At 43.9% G+C, this 21,542-nt stretch overlaps 1 protein-coding gene across 1 annotated transcript in view; it reads right to left on the bottom strand.

Annotated features, from left to right (window-relative positions):
* The window catches only part of LOC143281595 (uncharacterized), a 62,200-nt gene extending 41,889 nt beyond the window's left edge, over positions 1 to 20,311 (bottom strand). The window contains exons 1-2 of the mRNA XM_076586834.1: positions 19,348 to 20,311; positions 1 to 32 (exon numbers count right to left, since the gene is read on the bottom strand). The exon at positions 1 to 32 is cut by the window's left edge and continues 106 nt beyond it. Coding sequence (XP_076442949.1) covers positions 1 to 32; positions 19,348 to 19,480 — 165 coding nt within the window. The 5' untranslated portion in view covers positions 19,481 to 20,311. The remainder of the gene's footprint in view (positions 33 to 19,347) is intronic.
* Positions 20,312 to 21,542: the final 1,231 nt, after the last annotated feature.

Genomic DNA, 21,542 nt, shown 5'->3' with positions numbered 1-21,542 from the left:
TGCTTCATTTGTCTCCCCTGCCTCTGCCACCGCTGAAAAAAAAACAACACCCACACTCAATAAAACAGTAGAAGTCGTTGTAGTAGCGGTGGTAGCAATAGTGGTAGTAGCATCACAAGTGATGCAATTCCGAATAGCGAGGTAACAGAAAAGAAATATTCTTTTTTTTTTTTACAAAATAGGTATGCCTGAACACACACACACACATACACGCACACAGAGAGAGAGAGAGAGAGAGAGAGAGAGAGAGAGAAGACGTGGATACAGCGGCTGCAGTAAACAAAGGTAGGCAAAGCACACAGACCAAATCAATACGTTGGCGTTGATTGGCTCTGACATTTCATTCGACGCTTCGTCTCCCAAAGTCCTACTTAATACCCTGTAGACAATACATCTTGCCATGCTTTGAGTCGCCTCTCTTTTAGATAAAGGGCAGACCACAATTAGTGCTCATTTCCTTTCGAAATGGGCCATGCATGCACTATGAGCTGGTACCTTAAGCGTACATAGGCTACTACATGCAGACTATATTTTCGACAGCGAAAATACACGAAGCGTTGAAAATGATGTAATATTTGTATTTGTATTTGCATTTCTTTTTATCACAACAGATTTCTCTGTGTGAAATTCGGGCTGCTTTCCCCAGGGAGAGCGCGTCGCTATAATACAGCGCCACCCATTTTTTTGTATTTTTTCCTGCGTGCAGTTTTATTTGTTTTTCCTATCGAAGTAGCTTTTTTCTACAGAATTTTGCCAGGAACAACCCTTTTGTTGCCGTGGGTTCTTTTATGTGCGCTAAATGCATGCTGCACACGGGACCTCGGTTTATCGTCTCATCCCAATGACTAGCGTCCAGACTACCACTCAAGGTCTAGTGGAGGGGGAGAAAATATCGGCGGCTGAGCAGTGATTCGAACCAGCGCGCTCAGATTCTCTTGCTTCCTAGGCGGACGCGTTACCTCTAGGCCATCACTCCCATACCATGGTTTCTGTTTGAAGTGTATGAGGTATAACAGTAGCATGCAACAATATAGTGTAGCACACTGGAGTGGAATGCAGTTCAATCTAAACAAAAGTTGGCTTTGTATATGCAGGCTTGATCATGTTTTCTCAAATGTTCCGTAGAGTTTTGACAATAAATAACAGTGTCTTTCGTTTTCTTCCGAGTCTTTGCTTGATGTGCAAATCAGATTACTGTCAGTGATGTTGTGTATAACTGATGGACCGCTGGCGTTATATATTTACATGTCTTTCCATATTTTGTATCAAGTATGGTTTCAAGTCAGAGACATTGCGGAAATTCCCATAAAAAGTGTGATTCAATCTTTCACTATCTTGAATATGATCAGATCACTTCTCGCCTACAATCAATTAACCGTTAGCGAAAAACACAAAGACACATATAAATGCTGTCAACACTTTAGTTTATCCAGACAAATAAAATAAAAAACCCACACTCGAAAAAAGTGTAGTGTATATTAGTCGAGTACCCAAACTAATCTGCCTCTAGCATTTAGATCATACAGTAGAGAGACAGACAGACAGACAGACAAAGAGAGACAGCGAGACAGAGACAGAGAGACTCAGACTCAAATGATTTGTTCATTGAGGCCACAATCCCTTATAAAGAAAGGGTCACAACAAAATTTGCAAATGTCACCATAGCTGTTAATGACTAAGACAGACACACAGACAGACAGACAGAGCGAGCGCAAAGACAAAAACCTGCGTGCCTGAATCCCCAGGTTCGCGCTGAAAGTCCGACCCCTTGATTGCAGGGTTCGATCCTGCACACCCCCAATCACCACTTCAACCACCACCACCACTACCCACCCACCCCACTCCCAAACTCCCCCCCCCCCCCCACCCCCCCTTTCATTCCCACCCTCTCCTATTTCTGTCGCGCCTCTGTGGTGCATTGATTATTCGGTCGGAAAGCCGTTTCTCAAATTTTGGTATTGACGGTGTTGCGACTGGCATCAATACCCAAAGATTTTCCTGTCTTTCATTCTTTCTTTCTTTTTCTTATCGATGGGAGATCGTGTTTACCAATCCGTCTCTCTCTCTCTCTCTCTCTTTGTCTGTCTGTCTGTCTGTCTGTCTCTGTCTCTGTCTCTGTCTCTCTCTCTCTCTCTCTCTCTCTCTCTATCTATCTATCTATCTATCTATCTCCCGTTAATGTTTGCGGCTGATTTGTCTTTTTAGCGAGAGTTGTGCATATCCTTCCTGTATGCTCAACGCGTGACAGGTTGTTGTCAATTAGACGTGAGACGTTGTCCCGTCATGGGACAAAGCATGATGCTCCTCCCGGTACTCCACACCGCTCTGTGTCACACACACACACACACACACACACACACACACACACACACACACACACACACACACAATCCAAACAACAAACCAACCAACAAACAAACAAAATGCATGCACTGATAAGTGTTTATAAGATATGTGATATGTTTGTCCAAAAATAGCACCATCAGCTCCAGGGTGAAACAGCCTGAGTGCATTCACAGAAGTGACATCCGACGAAATGTAATAACAATAAGAACACACACACACACACACACACACACACACACACACACACACACACACACACACACACACAGATAGAGAGAGAGCAACTGAGTACATAGGCGCACTGTGAATAGCCGAATCAGGATCAGCAAATCAGAAATTGGCGAATCGGGATGACAGTGTGCTCATCATCAGCTTTACTGTTCAGCTTCTCGCTGCCAGCTTCTGACAGTGTCTGTCCGGCTGGCAGGCAGCAGGTGAGAGCAACAACCCTGACCAGCACTACACACCACGAAACCACTAACACGAGTTGTTCGTGTACTTCCGTGCTGCATTGATTTCGTCGGCCAGCCACTAATTTATCAAATCGATAATCTTCGTATATTTTCTGAATAATGAAAAGGGTACCTTTTTTTCTTAATACCTGGGTAGGCTACTTACTAATAGGGTGTGCTTAGCTGGGTTGTGCTCACCTATTTCTCTACCCCCTGCACGCATGGCTGCACACCAAACGGGGTGTGCTGATTGTGGGCATTAGTGCATGGAGGGTGGAGAGAGGGAAAGACACTTTAACCACTTTGGTGTTAGCTGGCTGGTGGACGTCCTTAGCTGAGGTCTGTGTTTTTATGCGTCAGTCCGCCCCGGTCCATTCTTCTTTCTTTCTGTGGGTGAGTGAGTGTGTGGGTGAGTGTGTGTGTGTGTGTGTGTGTGTGTGTGTGTGTGTGTGTGTGTGTGTGTGTGTGTGTGTGTGTGTGATATCTTTTGCATGTGTAAACACACGAAGGGAGGGTAAGCCACAACAGGTCCGCACGTTTGTTGATCTGAAAGAAAGAAAGAAAGAAAGAAGAACAAGATCCCAATATCCACCTAATAGGCGCAACATCCGGAACTTGAACCCGAGACTCCCCAAATAACCAAAAGAAGAAAAGAAGAGAGAAAAAAAAAAAGCCAAACGCTCTAACCACTCGTCTACAGCGCCCGTCGTTCCTGATGACATCAACAATGACAGCAGCAGCAGCAGTGTGATGTGATGATGGCTGCTGCTGCAGCAACTGCCGTGGCAACCGCCATCATGACAGACCTACGTTTTTGCTTTCTTTGTTTAACAGCTCTGTGCAGTCCTTCGCCACATCCTGCAAGGCTGGCAGTGGTAAGTATAGACTTCAGAAAATGTTAAGCGCCTCTTCGTAACAAAAGGTGTCGATTCACAAACTGTGTGTATGCTTTTGTTTGTTTCTTTTTTTGTGGGTTTTTGTTGTTGTTGTTGTTGTTGTTTTTATCTAGAGATTAAATTAGGCAGGCTGTGCAAGGTCTGTCACTGTCCTTTCATTGAACACACAACAAGGGCTGTTTCAGGCAACAGAGGCACTACGAACAGCTTGAAAAATCGATGTTTCGCCCTAATTAATTTTGTTTCAGCTATTCAGTGCTTTATAACGGTAGTTGTGGCTTTTTTATGTACACACACACACACACACACACACACACACACACACATATGTACATATATATATGTGCACATGTGCACACACACACACACACACACACACACACACACACACACACATATGTACATATATATATATATATGTACATATATACATATATGTAGAATGAAATTGCGTGTGTATTATAGCACCTATGAGGTTATGAGTGGTGCTCATTACAAGTTCCTTTGTGGTCCTTAAATGTTCGTGAACCCTATATAACAAATCGCGGCTGCTGGTGGGTTGTTTTTGTTTTTGTTTTTTGTTTGTTTTTTCTTTCTTTCTTTCTTTCTTTCCTTCTTTCTTTCTTCCACAACCCATTAATGATGCTAACCCCACCCACCCACCCACACACACACACACACCTCAACCCCCCACCCCCGCCCACAGGATCGATCCACAAAAACAAATCCCCCTCTCCAACTGTCTGACTGCGGGATCCAGATCCATCCAGACACCGTGCAGTAGTTGTTTGCGCATCGCATTGTCGTTCTCTCCTCCTTCATCAGGCTGAGTTCTACAGTCGTACGTGCCATAATCCGGCCCGGACCCCCCCGCGACAGAGGAACTAATGAGTACAGTGAGTGACGAGCTCTCTACGTCTGCCCTTCCCCTCCGGGCCTGGCCGCGTGGCTGGGTGATGTAAGACTGGAGGGAGGGACGGAGGGAGGGAGGGAGAATGCAATCGGGTTCTTCGGTAGTGACAGGATTCTAGGTGGGGAGGTGGAGGGGGGGGGGCGTGGGGGAACGGGTTACGTGGGGAAGGGGGAAGGAACCAGTCATTTTTGTTTGTAAGAAGAAGGAATAATGAGTCGCTCTGCTGGATATGATTGTATCAAAACAATGATAATTATCATGTTTTCCGGTCCGTGAGGTATATCACAAATACGGTTTTGACTTGTGCGTCTGTCCACGTCCACCCAGCATCTCTCTCTACCACACACACACACACACACACACACACACACGCACGCGCGCACACACACACACACACACACACACACACACACACACACACGCATACACACACACACGCGCGCGCGCGCGCGCGCGCACGCACAAAAGAAGAAAAATAAAAAATCGGTACGGACTCTGCAGACAGTAACAACAACAACAACAACAGCAAAAGTTAAACACAAAACATAAAAAGTACACGGAATATAACAGTCACATATACACGCGCGCGCGCACATACGCACACATACGCACCAGTTTACGCACGCATGCATTCACGGGCTGATATACACTAATACTCTGAGCTCTTTTCTCTGTTCATACATTTTCAGAGAGCAAACGAAAAATGTTATTGTGTAGAAGCTCTCACTAGAAACTCAAACAAAACATAGCGTACAAGAATTGTTTATAATTGTTCCATTAGATATTTTTGGTGAGCGACGATAGCGCGGCTTTGACAATTAGGGGTTGGGGACATTCGGCACTGGATACTACACCGACATGAAGGCCAAACCCCACCGACCACAGCAGGAAACCGCCTCGATCAATCATCACGCGGTAGACACAGCAACAGAGAACAGTTGGTTGTTATTGTCGTCGTTGTTTCCCGTTGTTTTTGTACATTGAGTGTTAGCTTATTTATCGTATTTTCTGCTGTGGCTGCCTTCCGACAAGACTAGGATTTGACATGGCTGTAAACCAGATGCCTTCACGTTTACCTGAAGGGGACTGAGGTTGACATGTAGTGCTATTCCGTGAGGGTCTGGGTTCGAATCCCGCTCTCGCCCATTCTCCCAAGTGTGACTGGAAAATCGAACTGAGTGTCTAGTCGTTCGGACGAGACGATAAATCGAAGTCCCGTGTGCAGCACGCACTTGGCGCACTGAAAAAAAAAAAAACAACAACATGGCAACGAGAGTGTTGTCCTCTGGCAAAATTCTGTAGAAGAAATCCACTCTGATAGGTAGACAAGCAAATATGCATGCACTCAAGGCCTGACTAAGCGCATTGGGTTATGCTGCTGGTCAGGCATCTGCCCAGCAGATGTGGTGTAGCGTATATGGATTTGTCCGAATGCATCGACGCCTCCTTGAGAAACTGAAAACGAAACTGCTTTTTCAATCTGGGTTTGAAGGGGGCGTGAAAACGTGCGGATTGACAATGTGGTTCCACCTAAACAGAGTGCTTGCAGTATGACAGAAGGCAAAATATCCCCACAATCCACTACTTGGTGAAGTTATTATCAGCAGTGTTCATGGTATGTAACTATGCACTGGTGACAAAAACAAGCAAGGAAACTCCACCACCAAGTAGAATAGTGAAAACATAAATAAACCAGACGGGTCTCTCCTTTCTTTCTATAGTGTAGTGACCTGAGACGGATCACACTGAAAAGCACCTAGATTTTGGTAATTTACATTTGTTCTCCATACAGATAGCTACATCCAGTGGGATGCTGCCGAAGCAAACACCGATGTTTTCATTGCGCTGACAACCTCAGCGAGCAGGGAAATCCCGCTCTCAAAACGGAATATGTACAAAACAACGGGTTGCATCCGCAGACTACTCGACCTCTACGTCATGACACAGAGCTATGGACCAAGACAAACAGAGCCCCTGGGCCATCTTTCTGTACGGGAAAGAGATGGAATATTTGTCTGTGGTTTGCTTTTTTTTCGGTGAGACCGAAAAACACATTGCACATTTATAAAACGGGCGTGGAATCGCCTTATATAATATATTGTAAGGAAATAAGCACAGGTAAACAGCCCTTGGACTGGCAAAAAGGTGCTTCTAAAAAATACAAAAAAAGGTAAAATGAGAAATGGGGACTTGATAACGGAAATGTCAGCCCCTTCCATGGCAACATCTAAAAACCTCTGTTTTAGCTGACGTGATGGAAGTTTCCTGTTTGGAGGAAATTCGTTAACCGTTTCATTATGTGCAGCACCCGCCACTCCACCCCATACCCACACTGCAACTGACCTACATTGTCCCTGACTGACAAAGAGGTTACCGTTTACAATTCAGTGGCATTCCCATTCTCGAAGGGTGGAAAATCACAGTCCAGTAACCTATCCAAGCCGCCAGGAAGGGCGATATTAGAATCAGGCAAAAACTTTCTTTTAAAAGAAAAAAAAAGAAATGTATCCCCTCCCAACAAAAAAAAACGTAAGTAAAATTCTCCAATGCAAAATAAATGATTAAATCTTATGTTTAGGGATATGATCTAGAAGGACTCATGGAATGTTAAGATATGTGCTTACTCTGCCTCTGTAACGTTCTCCAAGTTAATCATTAATTTTGTTGACTTTTTATTTTTCAAATCAGTGGACTATTTTTCTACGCTGCTACATGCTTTCCCGACTTCCTGCGCTGCGAGGAAATTACTCCGCAAACACAATTTCCTTATTGTCCCCCCAGCAGTCTGTTAATTGAACCAATTATGTGCTGTGCTGCCGCGTGTACTCAGTTCCCTGCCTCACTCACTCGTTCCAGCTGAACTGGGAAAATGCCAACCCAACCCCCCACACCTCTCTCTCTCTCTCTCTCTCTCTCTCTCTCTCATTTTTTTAAGGGGGGAGATGCCCAATGGGTTTGAACAAATACAGGTGCAGGTAAACAACCAGTCTTACAACCGGGTTGATATGTTAAAAAAATAAATAAATAAATAACAGGAGAAAGGAAGCCGTGGGTTTAGAAATAACCAGTCAAGATTTACACGTGAAACGCATCAGCAAAATGAAGGACTTAGCTCTGTATTTGATTTTCATTGCTACAGTATCTGGATGACATGACGTTTGGCGCAATGGATACTGCGATTCATTATGTTGCTCGCGCTGTGCTGCATTGCCTTTTGATGTGGAACGCTGCTGTGTGTGTGTGTGTGTGTGTGTGTGTGTGTGTGTGTGTGTGTGTGTAACCGTTTGTTTGGTAGTTTGTTTTTGCGTTGCACTGCAATGTGTGTATCACAGTGTGGGCTACTAAACGTGTGCTGTGCTGTACCGTAATGTGTTCTGCTTCGTTGCATCGCACTTCATGGAACTGATTTGTATGGAATCGTATTGTAATCATATCCTATCCTCTCCTAACGTATTGCATCGTCCAAGTTGCGATGTAGATCCTACTTTGTGCTGTTTGATCAAACGCCCCCTCACCCCCACCACACACACACACACACACACACACACACACACACACACACACACACACACACACACACACACACATCGTCTTTTCTGTGGCAGAATTGATGTATATGTTGTTAGCGACACGGTGGAAAAATAATGGTCAATTAAAATCATATTAACGATGATAATGATAACAACATTAATATAAATTGACGCTCATACCTTTCAGGCAAGGAGCTCGTGTCGTTTACAGTAGAGCTATGCATACATTAACATACATGCATCTAGTACACCAAACAGAAATAATCGTGCACACACACACACACACACACACACACACACACACACACACACACACACACAAACAAACACACACACGCACGCACGCAAGCACGCACGCAAACCCGCCCACGCACACGCACACACACACCCAATCCCATTGCCGTTGTATCTCCAGAGAGGTCTGATGATAAGATCATCACATCAAGTTCATCGCGCTTCCGAAACCCGCGGGAATAGGGAACAGCGCATGTTCTGATATGGATCGATATACATTGAGGTTGCTGTTCATTCTAGCAAGTGATCCATCGGTGTTTTTCGTTCATTCGTTCGTTTGTTCGTTTGTTCGATCCTTCATTCAAACATTCATTCATTCATTCATTTATTCATTCATTTATCCTTTCTTTTTTCTCGTTCGTTTACTCTTTCGTTGGGTTGTTTGTTTGTTTGTTTTCGATCGTTCGGCCTTTCATTTATTCGTTCGTTCATTTATTCAATCATACTTTCCTTTTTTTTCGTTCGTTCACTCTTCCGTTCGTTTGTTTGTTGTTGTTTGTTTTCGATCGTTCAGCCTTTCGTTTATTCATTCATTTATTCATTCATTCACCCATTGCTTTGTATTCGTTCATTTATTCCAATTGCTTTCCGTCCAACCGACAGCAGGGGCCTTTAAATGGAAAAAAATTCGGTAAACTGCAACCTACATCAGTGGGCCCGCAGCAAGGCTGGCGATGAAGTCCGTGCTGATGTGACAATCCCTGTGGAAATTGTGTCATGTAACTGAGAGTGGATCCAACGCCTTTATTTTCTTCTTTGCAAAAAAATATGAGCAATAAAATATTTCTGGATTTACAGTTTTGGGGGTGCGGTGGGTAATCTTGCTGGTTACTACCCATACATACATACATACATATGAGATGTATGTATAATATCTGTATATATTGCATACATAATCATATTCTTTTTTTTTCTTTTTTTTGTTTTGTTTTGTTTTAATTCTAACCTTCAAGCCGTTGTTGTTTGTGTTGTTGTTGATGATGATGATGATGGTGGTGGTGGTGGTGGTGGCTTTTCAGTTTTGACATGGTGGTGTCTTGACGTTTCTTTCGCAATTTAGTCATACCGGTTATACGTATGGAGAGAGAGACAGACAGACAGAAGCAGAAAGAGAATAAGAGACAGACAGAGACAGAAAAGAGACACAGAGAGAGAGACAGACAGAGAGACAGACACACAGACACAGACACAGAAAGAGACAGAGAGTGACATAGACGGAGAAAGAGACAGACAGATAGAAGTTCATCGTGTCTTGGACAAATGCAGGTTGGATATATATTCGTTTCGATATATATTCCCTCAGACATAGATTCCAATTGACATATATCCCTCAGACATATAGTCCTAAAGACATACTCCCTCGGACGTATAGTCCAATAGACATCTGCTATATTCCCATAGACATATATTCCCTTGGACACGCAGTTCCCTGGACAAACATTCCCTCGAACGCATCCGTGGAGCACACAGTTCATTTTAATAAATGAACCTGATTTGTGTATTTGAAATGTCCACGCGTAGGTCATATGTACACAACGCCACCAACACACAAACACACAGAGACAAAAACAACAAGAAAATAATCAATTGTCTGCATAGCATGCACGCATGCACGCACGCACGCACGCACGCAAGCACGCACTTTGCTCTTTAAAAAAAAAAAAGTAATGAAAACAGCAAATCCCCGCGTGGATTTATCTGATTGCTTAATTCCCTGCAGTGCCCCATGACGTTATTTCATAAAGAACTAAAAACAGAGACATGTTTCGTTTTATCTAATCAAGGTAAACCAACAATGTACAGACTTGTTTCGACAGCAGTTAATCACTCGAAGAAAAGACCGTCCGTATATTTCAGGGTCTTTGTTTAAGTCACAGCCTGAAGCAAAATCTATTGTATCCAAATGCTTCAAAAGAATTCAATATAAAAAATATAAATATTATTTAAAAAAAATAAATAAAATAAAACAAAAAAACGAAACACCGCAATGTCAACATTAACAGTCTGGTGAAACAAAAAGAACAATTTGACGAGGACAGTACGAGTATTTGTTGTACCGGTTAGAGGAGGGGACGGGATGGGTGGGGGTGGGGGTTGGGGAGGGCCTTTGTTTACTGGTATTGTGACTGGCAGGTACAGAGTAGGTATACCTGTGTGCACAGAAGCACGTGGTACAATATGGTGCTGTAAACACAATCAGATGATTGATATAATTGCACGTGTGATTAATAGGTCATCCGAGTGCACATAACCGCAGTCCAAGGTTTATTGGTCGCAGAACACACACACACACACACACACACACACACACACACACACACACACACACACACTTAACTTAACAGAGAAGGGGACTGGAACAGATGGGCAGACAGACAGAAACGAGACTCAGACGAAGACAGACAGACAGACAGACACAGCACAGCACAGCACAGCACAACACAAGGCAGAAAAAAGCAGCACAGAGGGAAATCCAATTATTCAAAGTGAGCTTTTGTCAGCAGGAAAATGTTTTCCACTCATCGTGCTTCATTTTTATCGTCCGTCATTTTTATAAACCCCTTCATTTAAACCGTCCTCCGGCATGGCGCTGACAGACGGAACACATGAGCAATTTGCAGCGGATACAAAACAACGTGAAAAAGAAATCATCCTCAACAACAACAACAACAACAGCAGCAGCAGTGTCAGAAGTCGTAAGAAAACATTCGTTACAGCCCCCCACCCCACCCCCCCACACCCCCACCCCGCCCCCTCCTCCCCTCCTATCAACAGCTATGCAGTCGGCAATAAAAAAAATCCTGACGACTGTGTTGTATCATTGTAATAAATGTTGACACTGCATTGAACGTTATGGTACGCTCGCTCTCTCTCTCTCTCTCTCTCTCTCCCTCTCTCTCTCTCTCTCTCTCTCTCTCAATCTTGAGCTCTTCGGCTGAATGCAAACAAAACATGGTTTACTGGAAAAAGAATGACAGTTCGTGTCAAAAGTGTCTCCAGAATTTTGACAATCATATACATTTTGTTTTCCATTCCAATGAATATTGTGATATTCAAAATGGTTGTAAATTAGTTTCATATCCGAGTGCAACTAGACATTCTCTAGTATTTGTATTTGTATTTCTTTTATCACAACAGATTTTTCTGTGTGAAATTCGGGCTGCTCTCCCTAGGAAGAGCGCGTCACTATACTACAGCGCCACCCATTTTTGGTATTTTTTCCTGCATGCAGTTTTATTTGTTTTTCCTATCGAAGTGGATTTTCCTTCAGAATTTTGCCAGGAACAACCCTTTTGTTGCCGTGGGTTCTTTTACGTGCTCTAAGTGCATGCTGCACACGGGACCTCGATTTATCGTCTCATCCGAATGACTAGCGCCCAGACCACCACTCAAGGTGTAGTGGAGGGCGAGAAAATATCGGCGGCTGAGCTGTGATTCGAACCAGCGCGCTCAGATTCTCTCGCTTCCTAGGCGGACGCGTTATCTCTAGACCATCACTCCACTGTAATAGCTGTCCTCACACCTGAAAATGAAGACATGATAAGGTCACTCGCTAAATATACTGCTGGGGCATATGATATCAGAAACCTCTCGATACTGTCAGCTTCACAGAAGTATGATCAACATGTCCGCATTGATTAATGTCAGTCAACCAATAAATACACACGAGTAGTCTCTTCCTTGTCTTTAGTTTCTCCAGTTTTAGAGTCATGCATGCGTGTGAATGACTGGTGCGAAAGCGCTTTGATTTGTCTCTGCACAAGATTCAGCGCTATAATAAATACCATTATTATTATTATCATTATTAAATACATATTAATGGAGATGTGCGTGAAGGTTTACGTACTTGCGTGTATGAATGTTGGCTTGTTATTCCCCCTTATTCTTGTCTTTTCATTTTTGACTCACTTGTGTAAACAAAGTGAGTCTATGTTTTAACCCGGTGTTCGGTTGTGTGTGTGTGTGTGTGTGTGTGTGTGTGTGTGTGTGTGTGTGTGTGTGTGTGTGTGTGTGTGTGTGTGTGTGTGTGTCCGTGGTAAACTTTAACATTGACATTTTCTCTGCAACTACATTGTCAGTTGACACCAAATTTGGCATAAAAATAGGAAAAATTCAGTTCTTTCCAGTCATCTTGTTTAAAACAATACTGCACCTCTGGGATGGGCACAAAAAAATAAAGAATGAAGCCTAATTATATGCAAACTGCATTTACTGTTATATTTATATTTTTTGTATTCTCTAAACTTGGCACTTTGATCTGATATTCTGACCCAACAGCTAGAGCAGTCATTATTATCATTTTGTGTTCAAACAGGAACTTCTTCTGCTAAGCATGGAAGTTTTATTTATTTTGCAAACGTTTTGGTGCAGTTGGTAAGAAAGGGAAATTACTCTATAATGCTAGTGGAGTTAATTTGCTTTAAACTGATCTTTCTCATCTTAAACATTACATTTTGAAATTATACTCAATATATAAAAAGCTTGGATTTTTTTTTTAAAGTGTATCACAAGTGAGTCTTGAAGGCCTTGCCTCTCTTGTGTTACTTGCATTTGATGACTTATTCTCTTGGCATTAAATGTGTAAAAACAATAACAAAACCTATTTCCCAGTAAAATCTCTATCACACACAAACACGCACGCGCGCGCTCTGATCCTCCAAAAAATGACAATGATCATATATAAATACATATTTGTAGTATACGTACATACACACACACTTACATACACCCCCGAAAACGCAGTATGGTTGCCTACAAGGAGGGGATAAAAACGGTCATACACGTAAAAAGCCCACTCGTGTGCACACGAGTGAATGTGGGAGTTGTACATACATACATACATACATACATAAATACATATAATCATGCACGCATTCATACATAATGAAAACAGCTAAGACATGGGAACTACTCCCTCCGCTGAAATTTAAGCTTCGATCGAAAAAAAACAACCATAAAGAAACGTGGAGGACTAACATCGCGGTAGATGACAGACAGGTAGACAGACAACTGACCAACTGACTGGCCGACCGACCGACCGACCGACAGACAGACAGACAAAGCGAACCCTGTACCCTCTCTCACACAGAGAGGTGCGTGATCAACTGAGCACCGTGTACAAAGGAATCCCATCGCGGCCTCTCATTGTTCCGTCTCCGCTGTGCCCTCCGCTGTCCCAACAGTCGTTGATACACAAACACTCCAGAGTATTATCTCCATGACTGCTTCACTGACATAGCTGTACTCTTTCAATGACGGTCAGGTCGATTTGTTTTCCACCTCTGTGTATCACAACTGTAATGGGACAGGGGGGAGGAGGGGGGGGGGGGAGATGTGAGAGGGACGGGGGAAGCAACTAAATATTAATCTCCAGTTGTAAGTAAATTGTTTGTGTTACAGAGAGGTTGTTTTTTGTTGTTGTTGTTGTTGTTGTTGTTGTTTTTAACCTGTGTATCATACCTGATTCCTGTGTATCTAGAAGCTTTGATGTGATACGGGGAGTGGAGGGGGGCCCGGGGGGGGGGGGGTAAAATTTTTGTATTTTTGTATTTCTTTTTATCACAACAGATTTCTCTGTGTGAAATTCGGGCTGCTCTCCCCAGGAGGAGCGCGTCGCTATACTACAGCGCCACCCATTTCGATCTACTCACAGACTGAGAATTTTTCTCTCAACGAATGAAGAACGGGATGTAAAAGAGCGTTCTCTCTCTCTCTCTCTCTCTCTCTCTCTCTCCCTCCTTCCCTCCCTCCCTCCCCCCTCTGTATGTGTGTGTGTGTGTGTGTGTGCGCGAGAGAGAGAGAGAGAGAGAGAGAGAGAGTCAATGAGAACCTGAAACAGCTCATGAACCACACGCACTAAAAGCTCAAACGGATATGATCAGGGCACACAATCGATCTTCAACTGATTGTGTTTCTGTCCAGCACCACTGCCTTGCTCCAGGCTAGGTGTGTGGTTTAGACAGTGTGACTGACAACCTAGTCCTGTAAAAAAAAATAATAATAATAAAAAATAAAAATAAAAAAAAACCTTTGTGATATGATACAGAAACCACACAAATTTTGTGACCCTGTCTTTGTCCATGAGCTTTTTTTTCTTTTTCTTTTTAACAGATCACCAGTGCCCTCCCCCTTACACTTCACGTCGTTTACATGTCCATTGTTGTGTTCACTTCTGATGGTTAATGGTTAGAGTTACAACAGTCTATTCACGGCCATCGGGGTATTGAACTCATATCCATCGTGTCCACAGCTCGGCATAGGGAGGCAGGGCCTAGTCCTCTCCATTATAAACCTTCCCCATCTGCCAGGTCAGTTATCCATCCACTTGGTGTGGGGTGAGGAAAATCAGAATGGAGTGCCTTTCCCAAGGACATAACACCATGCCGGAACAGGGCCTCCAACTCCTATCACTTTACTGGACGTGAAAGAAAAGCTTGCTGTCCACGACCCCACCCCCCCCCCCCACCCCCAGAAAAAGGTTTTTGCAGAGTGCTGTGATATGTAATGGTTGGGCGATTGTGTGTGTGTGTGTGTGTGTGTGTGTGTGTGTGTGTGTGTGTGTGTGTGTGTGTCTTTAAGGGGGATAACTGACACTGCGCTGAGCACAGCGCTGAACTGGTCCAGCTGCTCTGCCCTGCAGCCAGACGAAACCGAAAAGCTGACAGCATCTATAGAATGAATTCCCTCCAGGATATGTCCTGTTTCTATCTGTCCACCTACTACCCCTCCACCCACGGTCCCTCCACCCCCACCCACCCCCACACATACTCCTCCCCCCCCCCTCCCCACCCCACACACACACACACTTAGCAGAGAAAGAGAGAGAGAGAAACAGGCAGAGAGAGAGAGACAGACACAGAGAGACATGCTGAGAGACAGACAATTTCAGTTTTTTAAGGAGGCGTCATTGTGTTCGGACAAATCCACATAGACAGATAGATAGACAGATATATACGATACACCACACCTGCTAGACAGATGCCTGACCAGCAGCCAAACCCAACGCGCTCAGTAACGCCCTTAGTGCGTCCATTTCCATCAGTGTCCCTATCAGAGTGGATTTCTGCTACAGAATTCTGCCAGAGGACAGCACTTCTGTTGCCATGGATTCTGTTTCAGTGAGCCAGGTGCATACTGCACACGGAACCTAAGTTTGTTTGAGTGACCTGCCCATGGATAACGTCAAGCAGCAGGAACAAACAGCTCTGCCATAAAATAATATCTTTTATCTGTTATTGTTTTCTTTTTATTATCATGAGATTCGTTTCCCCATTCATCTGTTTTTTGGTGACGTGAAATCGGAGTTTTTGTGATCGGAGAGAGTGCTACAAGGTCCATTTGTGCGTCGACCTGTGTTCGTGGCTGTACTTCAGCCATTGTACCGGCGGCCTCTTTAGAAGCGGTGCTCTTCTACCAGAATATTACACGCCACGATTAACACGAAGCCGAAATCAGTATTTACTTTGTTCTTTGTGTGTTAACCTTTTCTTTTTTCTTCTTCTTTTTTCCCCAAACCCTTTTGGGTTTGTTATCGCAATTTTTTTTTTTTACCTGAATATGATTTAGAGGGGTTTTTTGTTGTTTGTTTGTTTGTTTGTTTTGTTTTTCTTCCAAATTTCACCCACATTTTTACCCTCATTTGCCCAGTTTCCCCCAACCCTCCATTCATCCACATCTCCCACCCCTTCTAACCGATAATACTCAGATGTATTCATAAATACTTTAACAAAATGTCTTCCATCACCGATATGTGTGACGGGACATTAAACAAAAAATCCCATTCCATTGTTTCATCCGAATGACTGGGCGCGCAGCTTGACTTTCCAGTCAGAAGCGGTAGAAAGGGTGACCGTGTTTCGAACCCGGACCCTCACAGACACTGTATTGGCAGATGAGCGTCTTAACCATTCTGCCACCTTCCTGCTGAGACAGACAGACAGACAGGCACAGAGAGGCAAACAGAGAAGAGACAGAGAGGGAGGAAGAGACCACACGGACAGAGAGACTGTTAGAGGCACAAAATAAATTGTAAAATAGCGAGGGGTGATGGTTGGAAACCTTAAGACAGGCCAGACTTGCTGTGTTGTTAAGACATTCTTCATTGTTGGTCTTCATTCATCAAGCTAAAACATCAAGTGTGTGGTCCTGTGGACTGTGGAGCGCCTTGACTGCCTCATGCGTCCAATGACCCGAGAACGTTTAGTTATTTTCGGATTTAGCCTGACGTCGACACCCCACCTCTGCTGATGTGTTCGACGGGCATAACCATCCCTGGGAACTGGGGGAAGTGAACCTGTCCAACACTACATTGACACCATCAGGGGTGATATTCAAGAGACCATCGTACCTGCGGGTAAACTGTAGATTTACCCGCAGGTACACCTGTACCCTCAGGTATGGTGGTCTCTTGAAATACCACCCCAGAAGGACAACACGTAAACATGGGCAGCGAAAATGCCAAGGTTTATGTTGAGGGGTCTGTGATTCGAACAATGGACGCGGCGCGTGCACCGACAGAGATACCCAGGTACCCACAGCGAGGCCTTTCCAATATCGTCTTCTTTGCGTCTTCTTCGCATCTGTTTTCTATCGTCCACCTGCCTGTCCGTGTGGCTGGCTGTGTCTTCCTCTCGGACTCGTTGCCCTTTACACTGTCAAGAGCCTACCTCAATCTTTGTCTGTTTCCCCAAGAAACATTAGTGTTATCTTCTGATGAGTGTGTTTCTTATTCTGTTGTTGTTGTTTTGTTGTGTTGTTCGTGTTGTTTATGCTTTTATCATTTCGTATTATGTAGTGCTGATCCCACTTAGGGCAATGACTGGGTCTAAAAAACATACGAGTGCTTACGTATCATTCTCGAAAATAATGATTTTTTTTTTTTTTGGTCTTGTCTAGTCTTATTTCTCTATATGGTCTTTTATAGCCATCGTTTGTGTACCAGATTTCTTTTAAAAGCTGGGAGTGGTGATTTAAATGGAATGGTTAGCGCCTCCAGTATGGCTAGATTAGTGTGTCAAAATAAGGAAAGTACTTGAGTGTTTCTTTGATTGCAGATTGCAGTTATGTTTTGATGGTTGTGCGGGGTTAGTTCCGTGGCGCAAAACTCTCTGGTACCCCCTCGACTTTCAGCAAACTTGACAGGCTTTTAAAGTGTTTCTGGTCCGATACACTGAAGAAAGCCTACTTTTGTGTTGCGTCATGCTCCATTTTGTTTTGCTTTGCTTCTCTGTCTCTCTCTCTGTCTCTCTCTCTCTCTGTTTCTCTCTCTCTCTCTCTGATACACTAAAGAAAGCCTACTTTTGTGTTATGTCATGCTCCACTTTGTTTTGCTTTGCCTCTGTGTCTCTGTGTATGTGTGTGTGTGTGTGTGTGTGTGTATGTGTGTGTGTGTGTATGTGCGTGCGTGTGTGTGTGTGTGTGTGTGCGTGTGTGTGTGTTCTGCTTTCATCTGAATGGTCGGGCTTAATCTGGCTACATGTTTAATGTAAAGTGGTTTGCTTTTTGCTTGACTTGATTTTGTTTTAGCTGGCTTGGCACGACTGTGTTCGATTTAGCATGACTTTTTTTTCACTTGTATTGTGTTGTGTTGTGTTGTGTTGTGTTGCATTGTATTGTATTGCTTTTTGTTACAACAGATTTCTCTGTGTGAAATTCTGTTGTTGGTGGTTTTTGTTTTGTTTTTCTTTTTTTCAGTCCAGAAGTGTATTTGTTTTACTATCAAAAGCGGATTTTTTTTTTCCTTCGGAATCTTACCAGGGATTACCGTTTTGTTGCCGTGGGTGTTGTTCTAACGCGCGTGCTGCACACGGGACCTCGCTGTTTCAACTCTTCCGAATGACTAGCACCCAGCCCCACACTCAGGGTCTAGTGGAGTATCAGTATCAACATCAGTATCAGTAGCTCAAGGAGGCGTCACTGCGTTTGGTCAATTCCATATACGCTACACCACATCTGCCAAGCAGATGCCTGACCAGCAGCGTAACGCAACGCGCTTAGTCATCAGGCCGTCTGTTGAAATGTTCTGTTGTTGGTTTTCTTTTTCTTTTCCTTTTTTTTTCTTTCAGAATAACATATGGAGACAGACTGACATAAACACAGAGAGACAGACAGACAGACAGACATAGAGAAAGAGTCAAACTGACAAAGAGAGACAAGGAGAAAAAAATATACAACAGAAAAATGAAGAAAAAGAATCCCGAATAACCTGACGCGATATTTTAGGTATATCAATTTAATGCCAGCCACTTGTTTTACTCCTCCATCACCACACCCCTACCCCCCCTCCCCCTCTCTCTCTCTCTCTCTCTCTCTCTCTCTCTCTCAAAACACACAAGCGCGCGCATGTGCACAGGTACCTACAAATGCACACACACGAACACACACACACACACACATATATATATATACATATATATATATATATATATATATATATATATATATACCACACCCACACCCACCCACGACCTCACCCCACGCCCCCAACCCCACCCGAACACACACTTAATTAAGATACAGAGCGAACAACCACGTTTACATAAAATCCCGACATCAACAACAAAAGTAACGCTGAAAAAAAAGATACATATATACTTCAATGGGGTCGTCACTATACTTACAAAGCCCACCCCCCACCCCTCACACCCCCTTCCCCTCACACCCCCTTCCCCCCGCGCCCCCACCCCTCACCCCACACCCCACACCCCACACACACACACACGCACACACACACACATACCCTCCCATCCCCCCAAAACGGAGTATAACTGCCTACATGGCGGGGGGTAAGAACAGTCATACACGTAAAAGCCCACTATCTATCTATCTATCTATCTATCTATCTATATATATATATATATATACACGAGTGAACGTAGGAGTCGCAGGCCAAAAACGAAGAAAAAAAAGCTACTTACCAAGTGTAATGTGATACGTTCCTGTGACACGGAGAGGCAGGAGAGACCCCACCAGCAGAACAATCACCGCTGCACACCGTTTCCCGGACCAGCCAGTCATCGTTGTGTTGTCCATTGCTGTCATCCACATCATTCTGACAACAGCGCCTCTACCCCTGCCTTCCCCCCAATGTCAACCCGTAAGCCCGCAGTCAGCCTCGCCAAATGTTACGTCCCGCTGGATGAAGGTGAATCCTGAAATCCCCTCATCAGAAGAGAAAAGCATTCCTCAACAAACGAGACTACCGCCTTGGAGTGTGATCAATGATACACAAGCACAACCAGGACTTTCCGCACGGGCCACGTCACTACCACCAGCCAATGATGTAGTGTACTAACTCGTTCCCACTCTGGTAAATAAAAGGCACAAGGCTTTGAGCCAGTCATGTTTTTGTTGTTGTTGTCGTTGTTTGCGTTGTAACCCGTCCAGCTGCCGTAGCGTGTTCTGCTGTTAGTTAAAACTGAATCAGTGAAGCTTGTCCGCATTAACTTCCACACAGGTAGATAAAAGGTCCACAGTACAAGCCAGTGATGCTAGCGATTACTACTCAAAGGCCCCTTCTCAGCCACAATGAAAAACACAAGAATGAATCCAAATATTCTGTTGTTGTTGTTGTTTTTTGTTGTTGTTGTTTTTCTCTAGAAGGTTCAGTGTGGAGGCTGACCATTGCTGGCTCAGAACAGCAGTCTCTGATTCTCGAGACAAAATCAGAAAACGGTACTCGTTTGGTGCAGGGTTGATCCAATAAGTTGATTTTTTTGTCTTTCGGCTTTTTTTTTTCTTCACAGTCAGAATAATAAAGCGCACTATGCAGCACTACGTCTCACTGAAATCACTTTTTGTAAAAGTATGAAATGAGTAACGAAAGGACTGAATAATAAGATAAATAAATCACCGCTGCCGTACTGCACTGTGTTTGCGTGTGTTAGGTTGCTCTGGCTTTAATTTCAACTTTCCACGCGTCCGCAGCTGAACGGGCAAGCACGCCGCAGGCTGTTCTCTTTCACCACCACAGCCCGCAGTTCAACACACTCACGAAAAGTCACTTCTTTTCTTCTGTTTTTTTTTTGTTTTGTTTTTTTACAATAACAAGTAAATCTCGTCTGAAAAAAAAGAAATAGAACATGGGGTTGTGATATAATGTAGCCTTGTACACACCGGGTTTGATCTATTAACTTTTCATCCCGAAAATTTGTCGCCAGGTCTGTCAGGGGCGAGAGGGAAAATCGATGGGAGGAATGGAATAGAGGTGTGGTATTGTCCCGTCGACCGTAGCAGCAGCCACGGTGGTGACGTTTGCCCGTGGAGGGAAGGATGCATAATGCATCGTGACAACTCGCCTGGGAAAGACAGGTCTGCAACACACAGCACCACATTACTCTTCATTATGCACACTTACTCTGTCCGCTTCAACTACAACTAACAGCAAGGTTGGTTCAATGTAAACCTACCGGACACTGTTGGTTGTGCAACCAGTCCCATCTTTAAGACGGAAAGGGGCTTTACAGTCTATTCAGGCATAAAGTGTACAAACCGGTTTGAACTAAACTGACTTGTGTTGAATTGAATGAACGTATCTGGACTGAAACAAATCGAAAATTTAACAGTGCACACCAACGCCCAATGAGAAAAGCAGTTTTCCACTGGTACGTACTGGGTGCACTTGTACCAAAATTCTATGCAGTTTCACCACCACGTAAACGACATGATGTTTTCTTGAGATTCCAAGAAGAAAGAAGTGTGGACATAAATAATAGTGACGTGGCACTGCGAAAACAAGGTGGCAGTTTCCTTAGTTTCATTTGACAGTCTTCCAGTTGTTTAGGTGGCCGCCATGGCCGAATCGGTTAGGCGCTGGACTTCCGATCCAGTGTTCACCAGTGATCAGGGTTCGAGGCCCCCGTTTTGGCAGGTGTGAAGATGTACCTGACTTAGGTTGGGGAAGCTCAAAACGGCGGAAGGAGAGGATTGAGACCCACCTTCCTTTGCGGAACTCTAGACACAGAGGATATGAACTCTACAGGACCTGTTGTTGTTGTTTTTTTTAAACTGTGTTGTATTGCTTTATACACATTGAAGAAGTGAGTTGCTTAGTTGACAGTTTGTTTGGGGTCGTATTTTGTTGTTGTTGTTGTTGTTTGGTTTTTTTGTATGC

This window comes from Babylonia areolata, chromosome 4, assembly GCF_041734735.1.
Source record: "Babylonia areolata isolate BAREFJ2019XMU chromosome 4, ASM4173473v1, whole genome shotgun sequence".
Classification (NCBI taxonomy): domain Eukaryota; kingdom Metazoa; phylum Mollusca; class Gastropoda; order Neogastropoda; family Buccinidae; genus Babylonia; species Babylonia areolata.
Note: the sequence above shows the minus strand (reverse complement) of the source record. Positions and strands in the feature narration are given on the sequence as shown.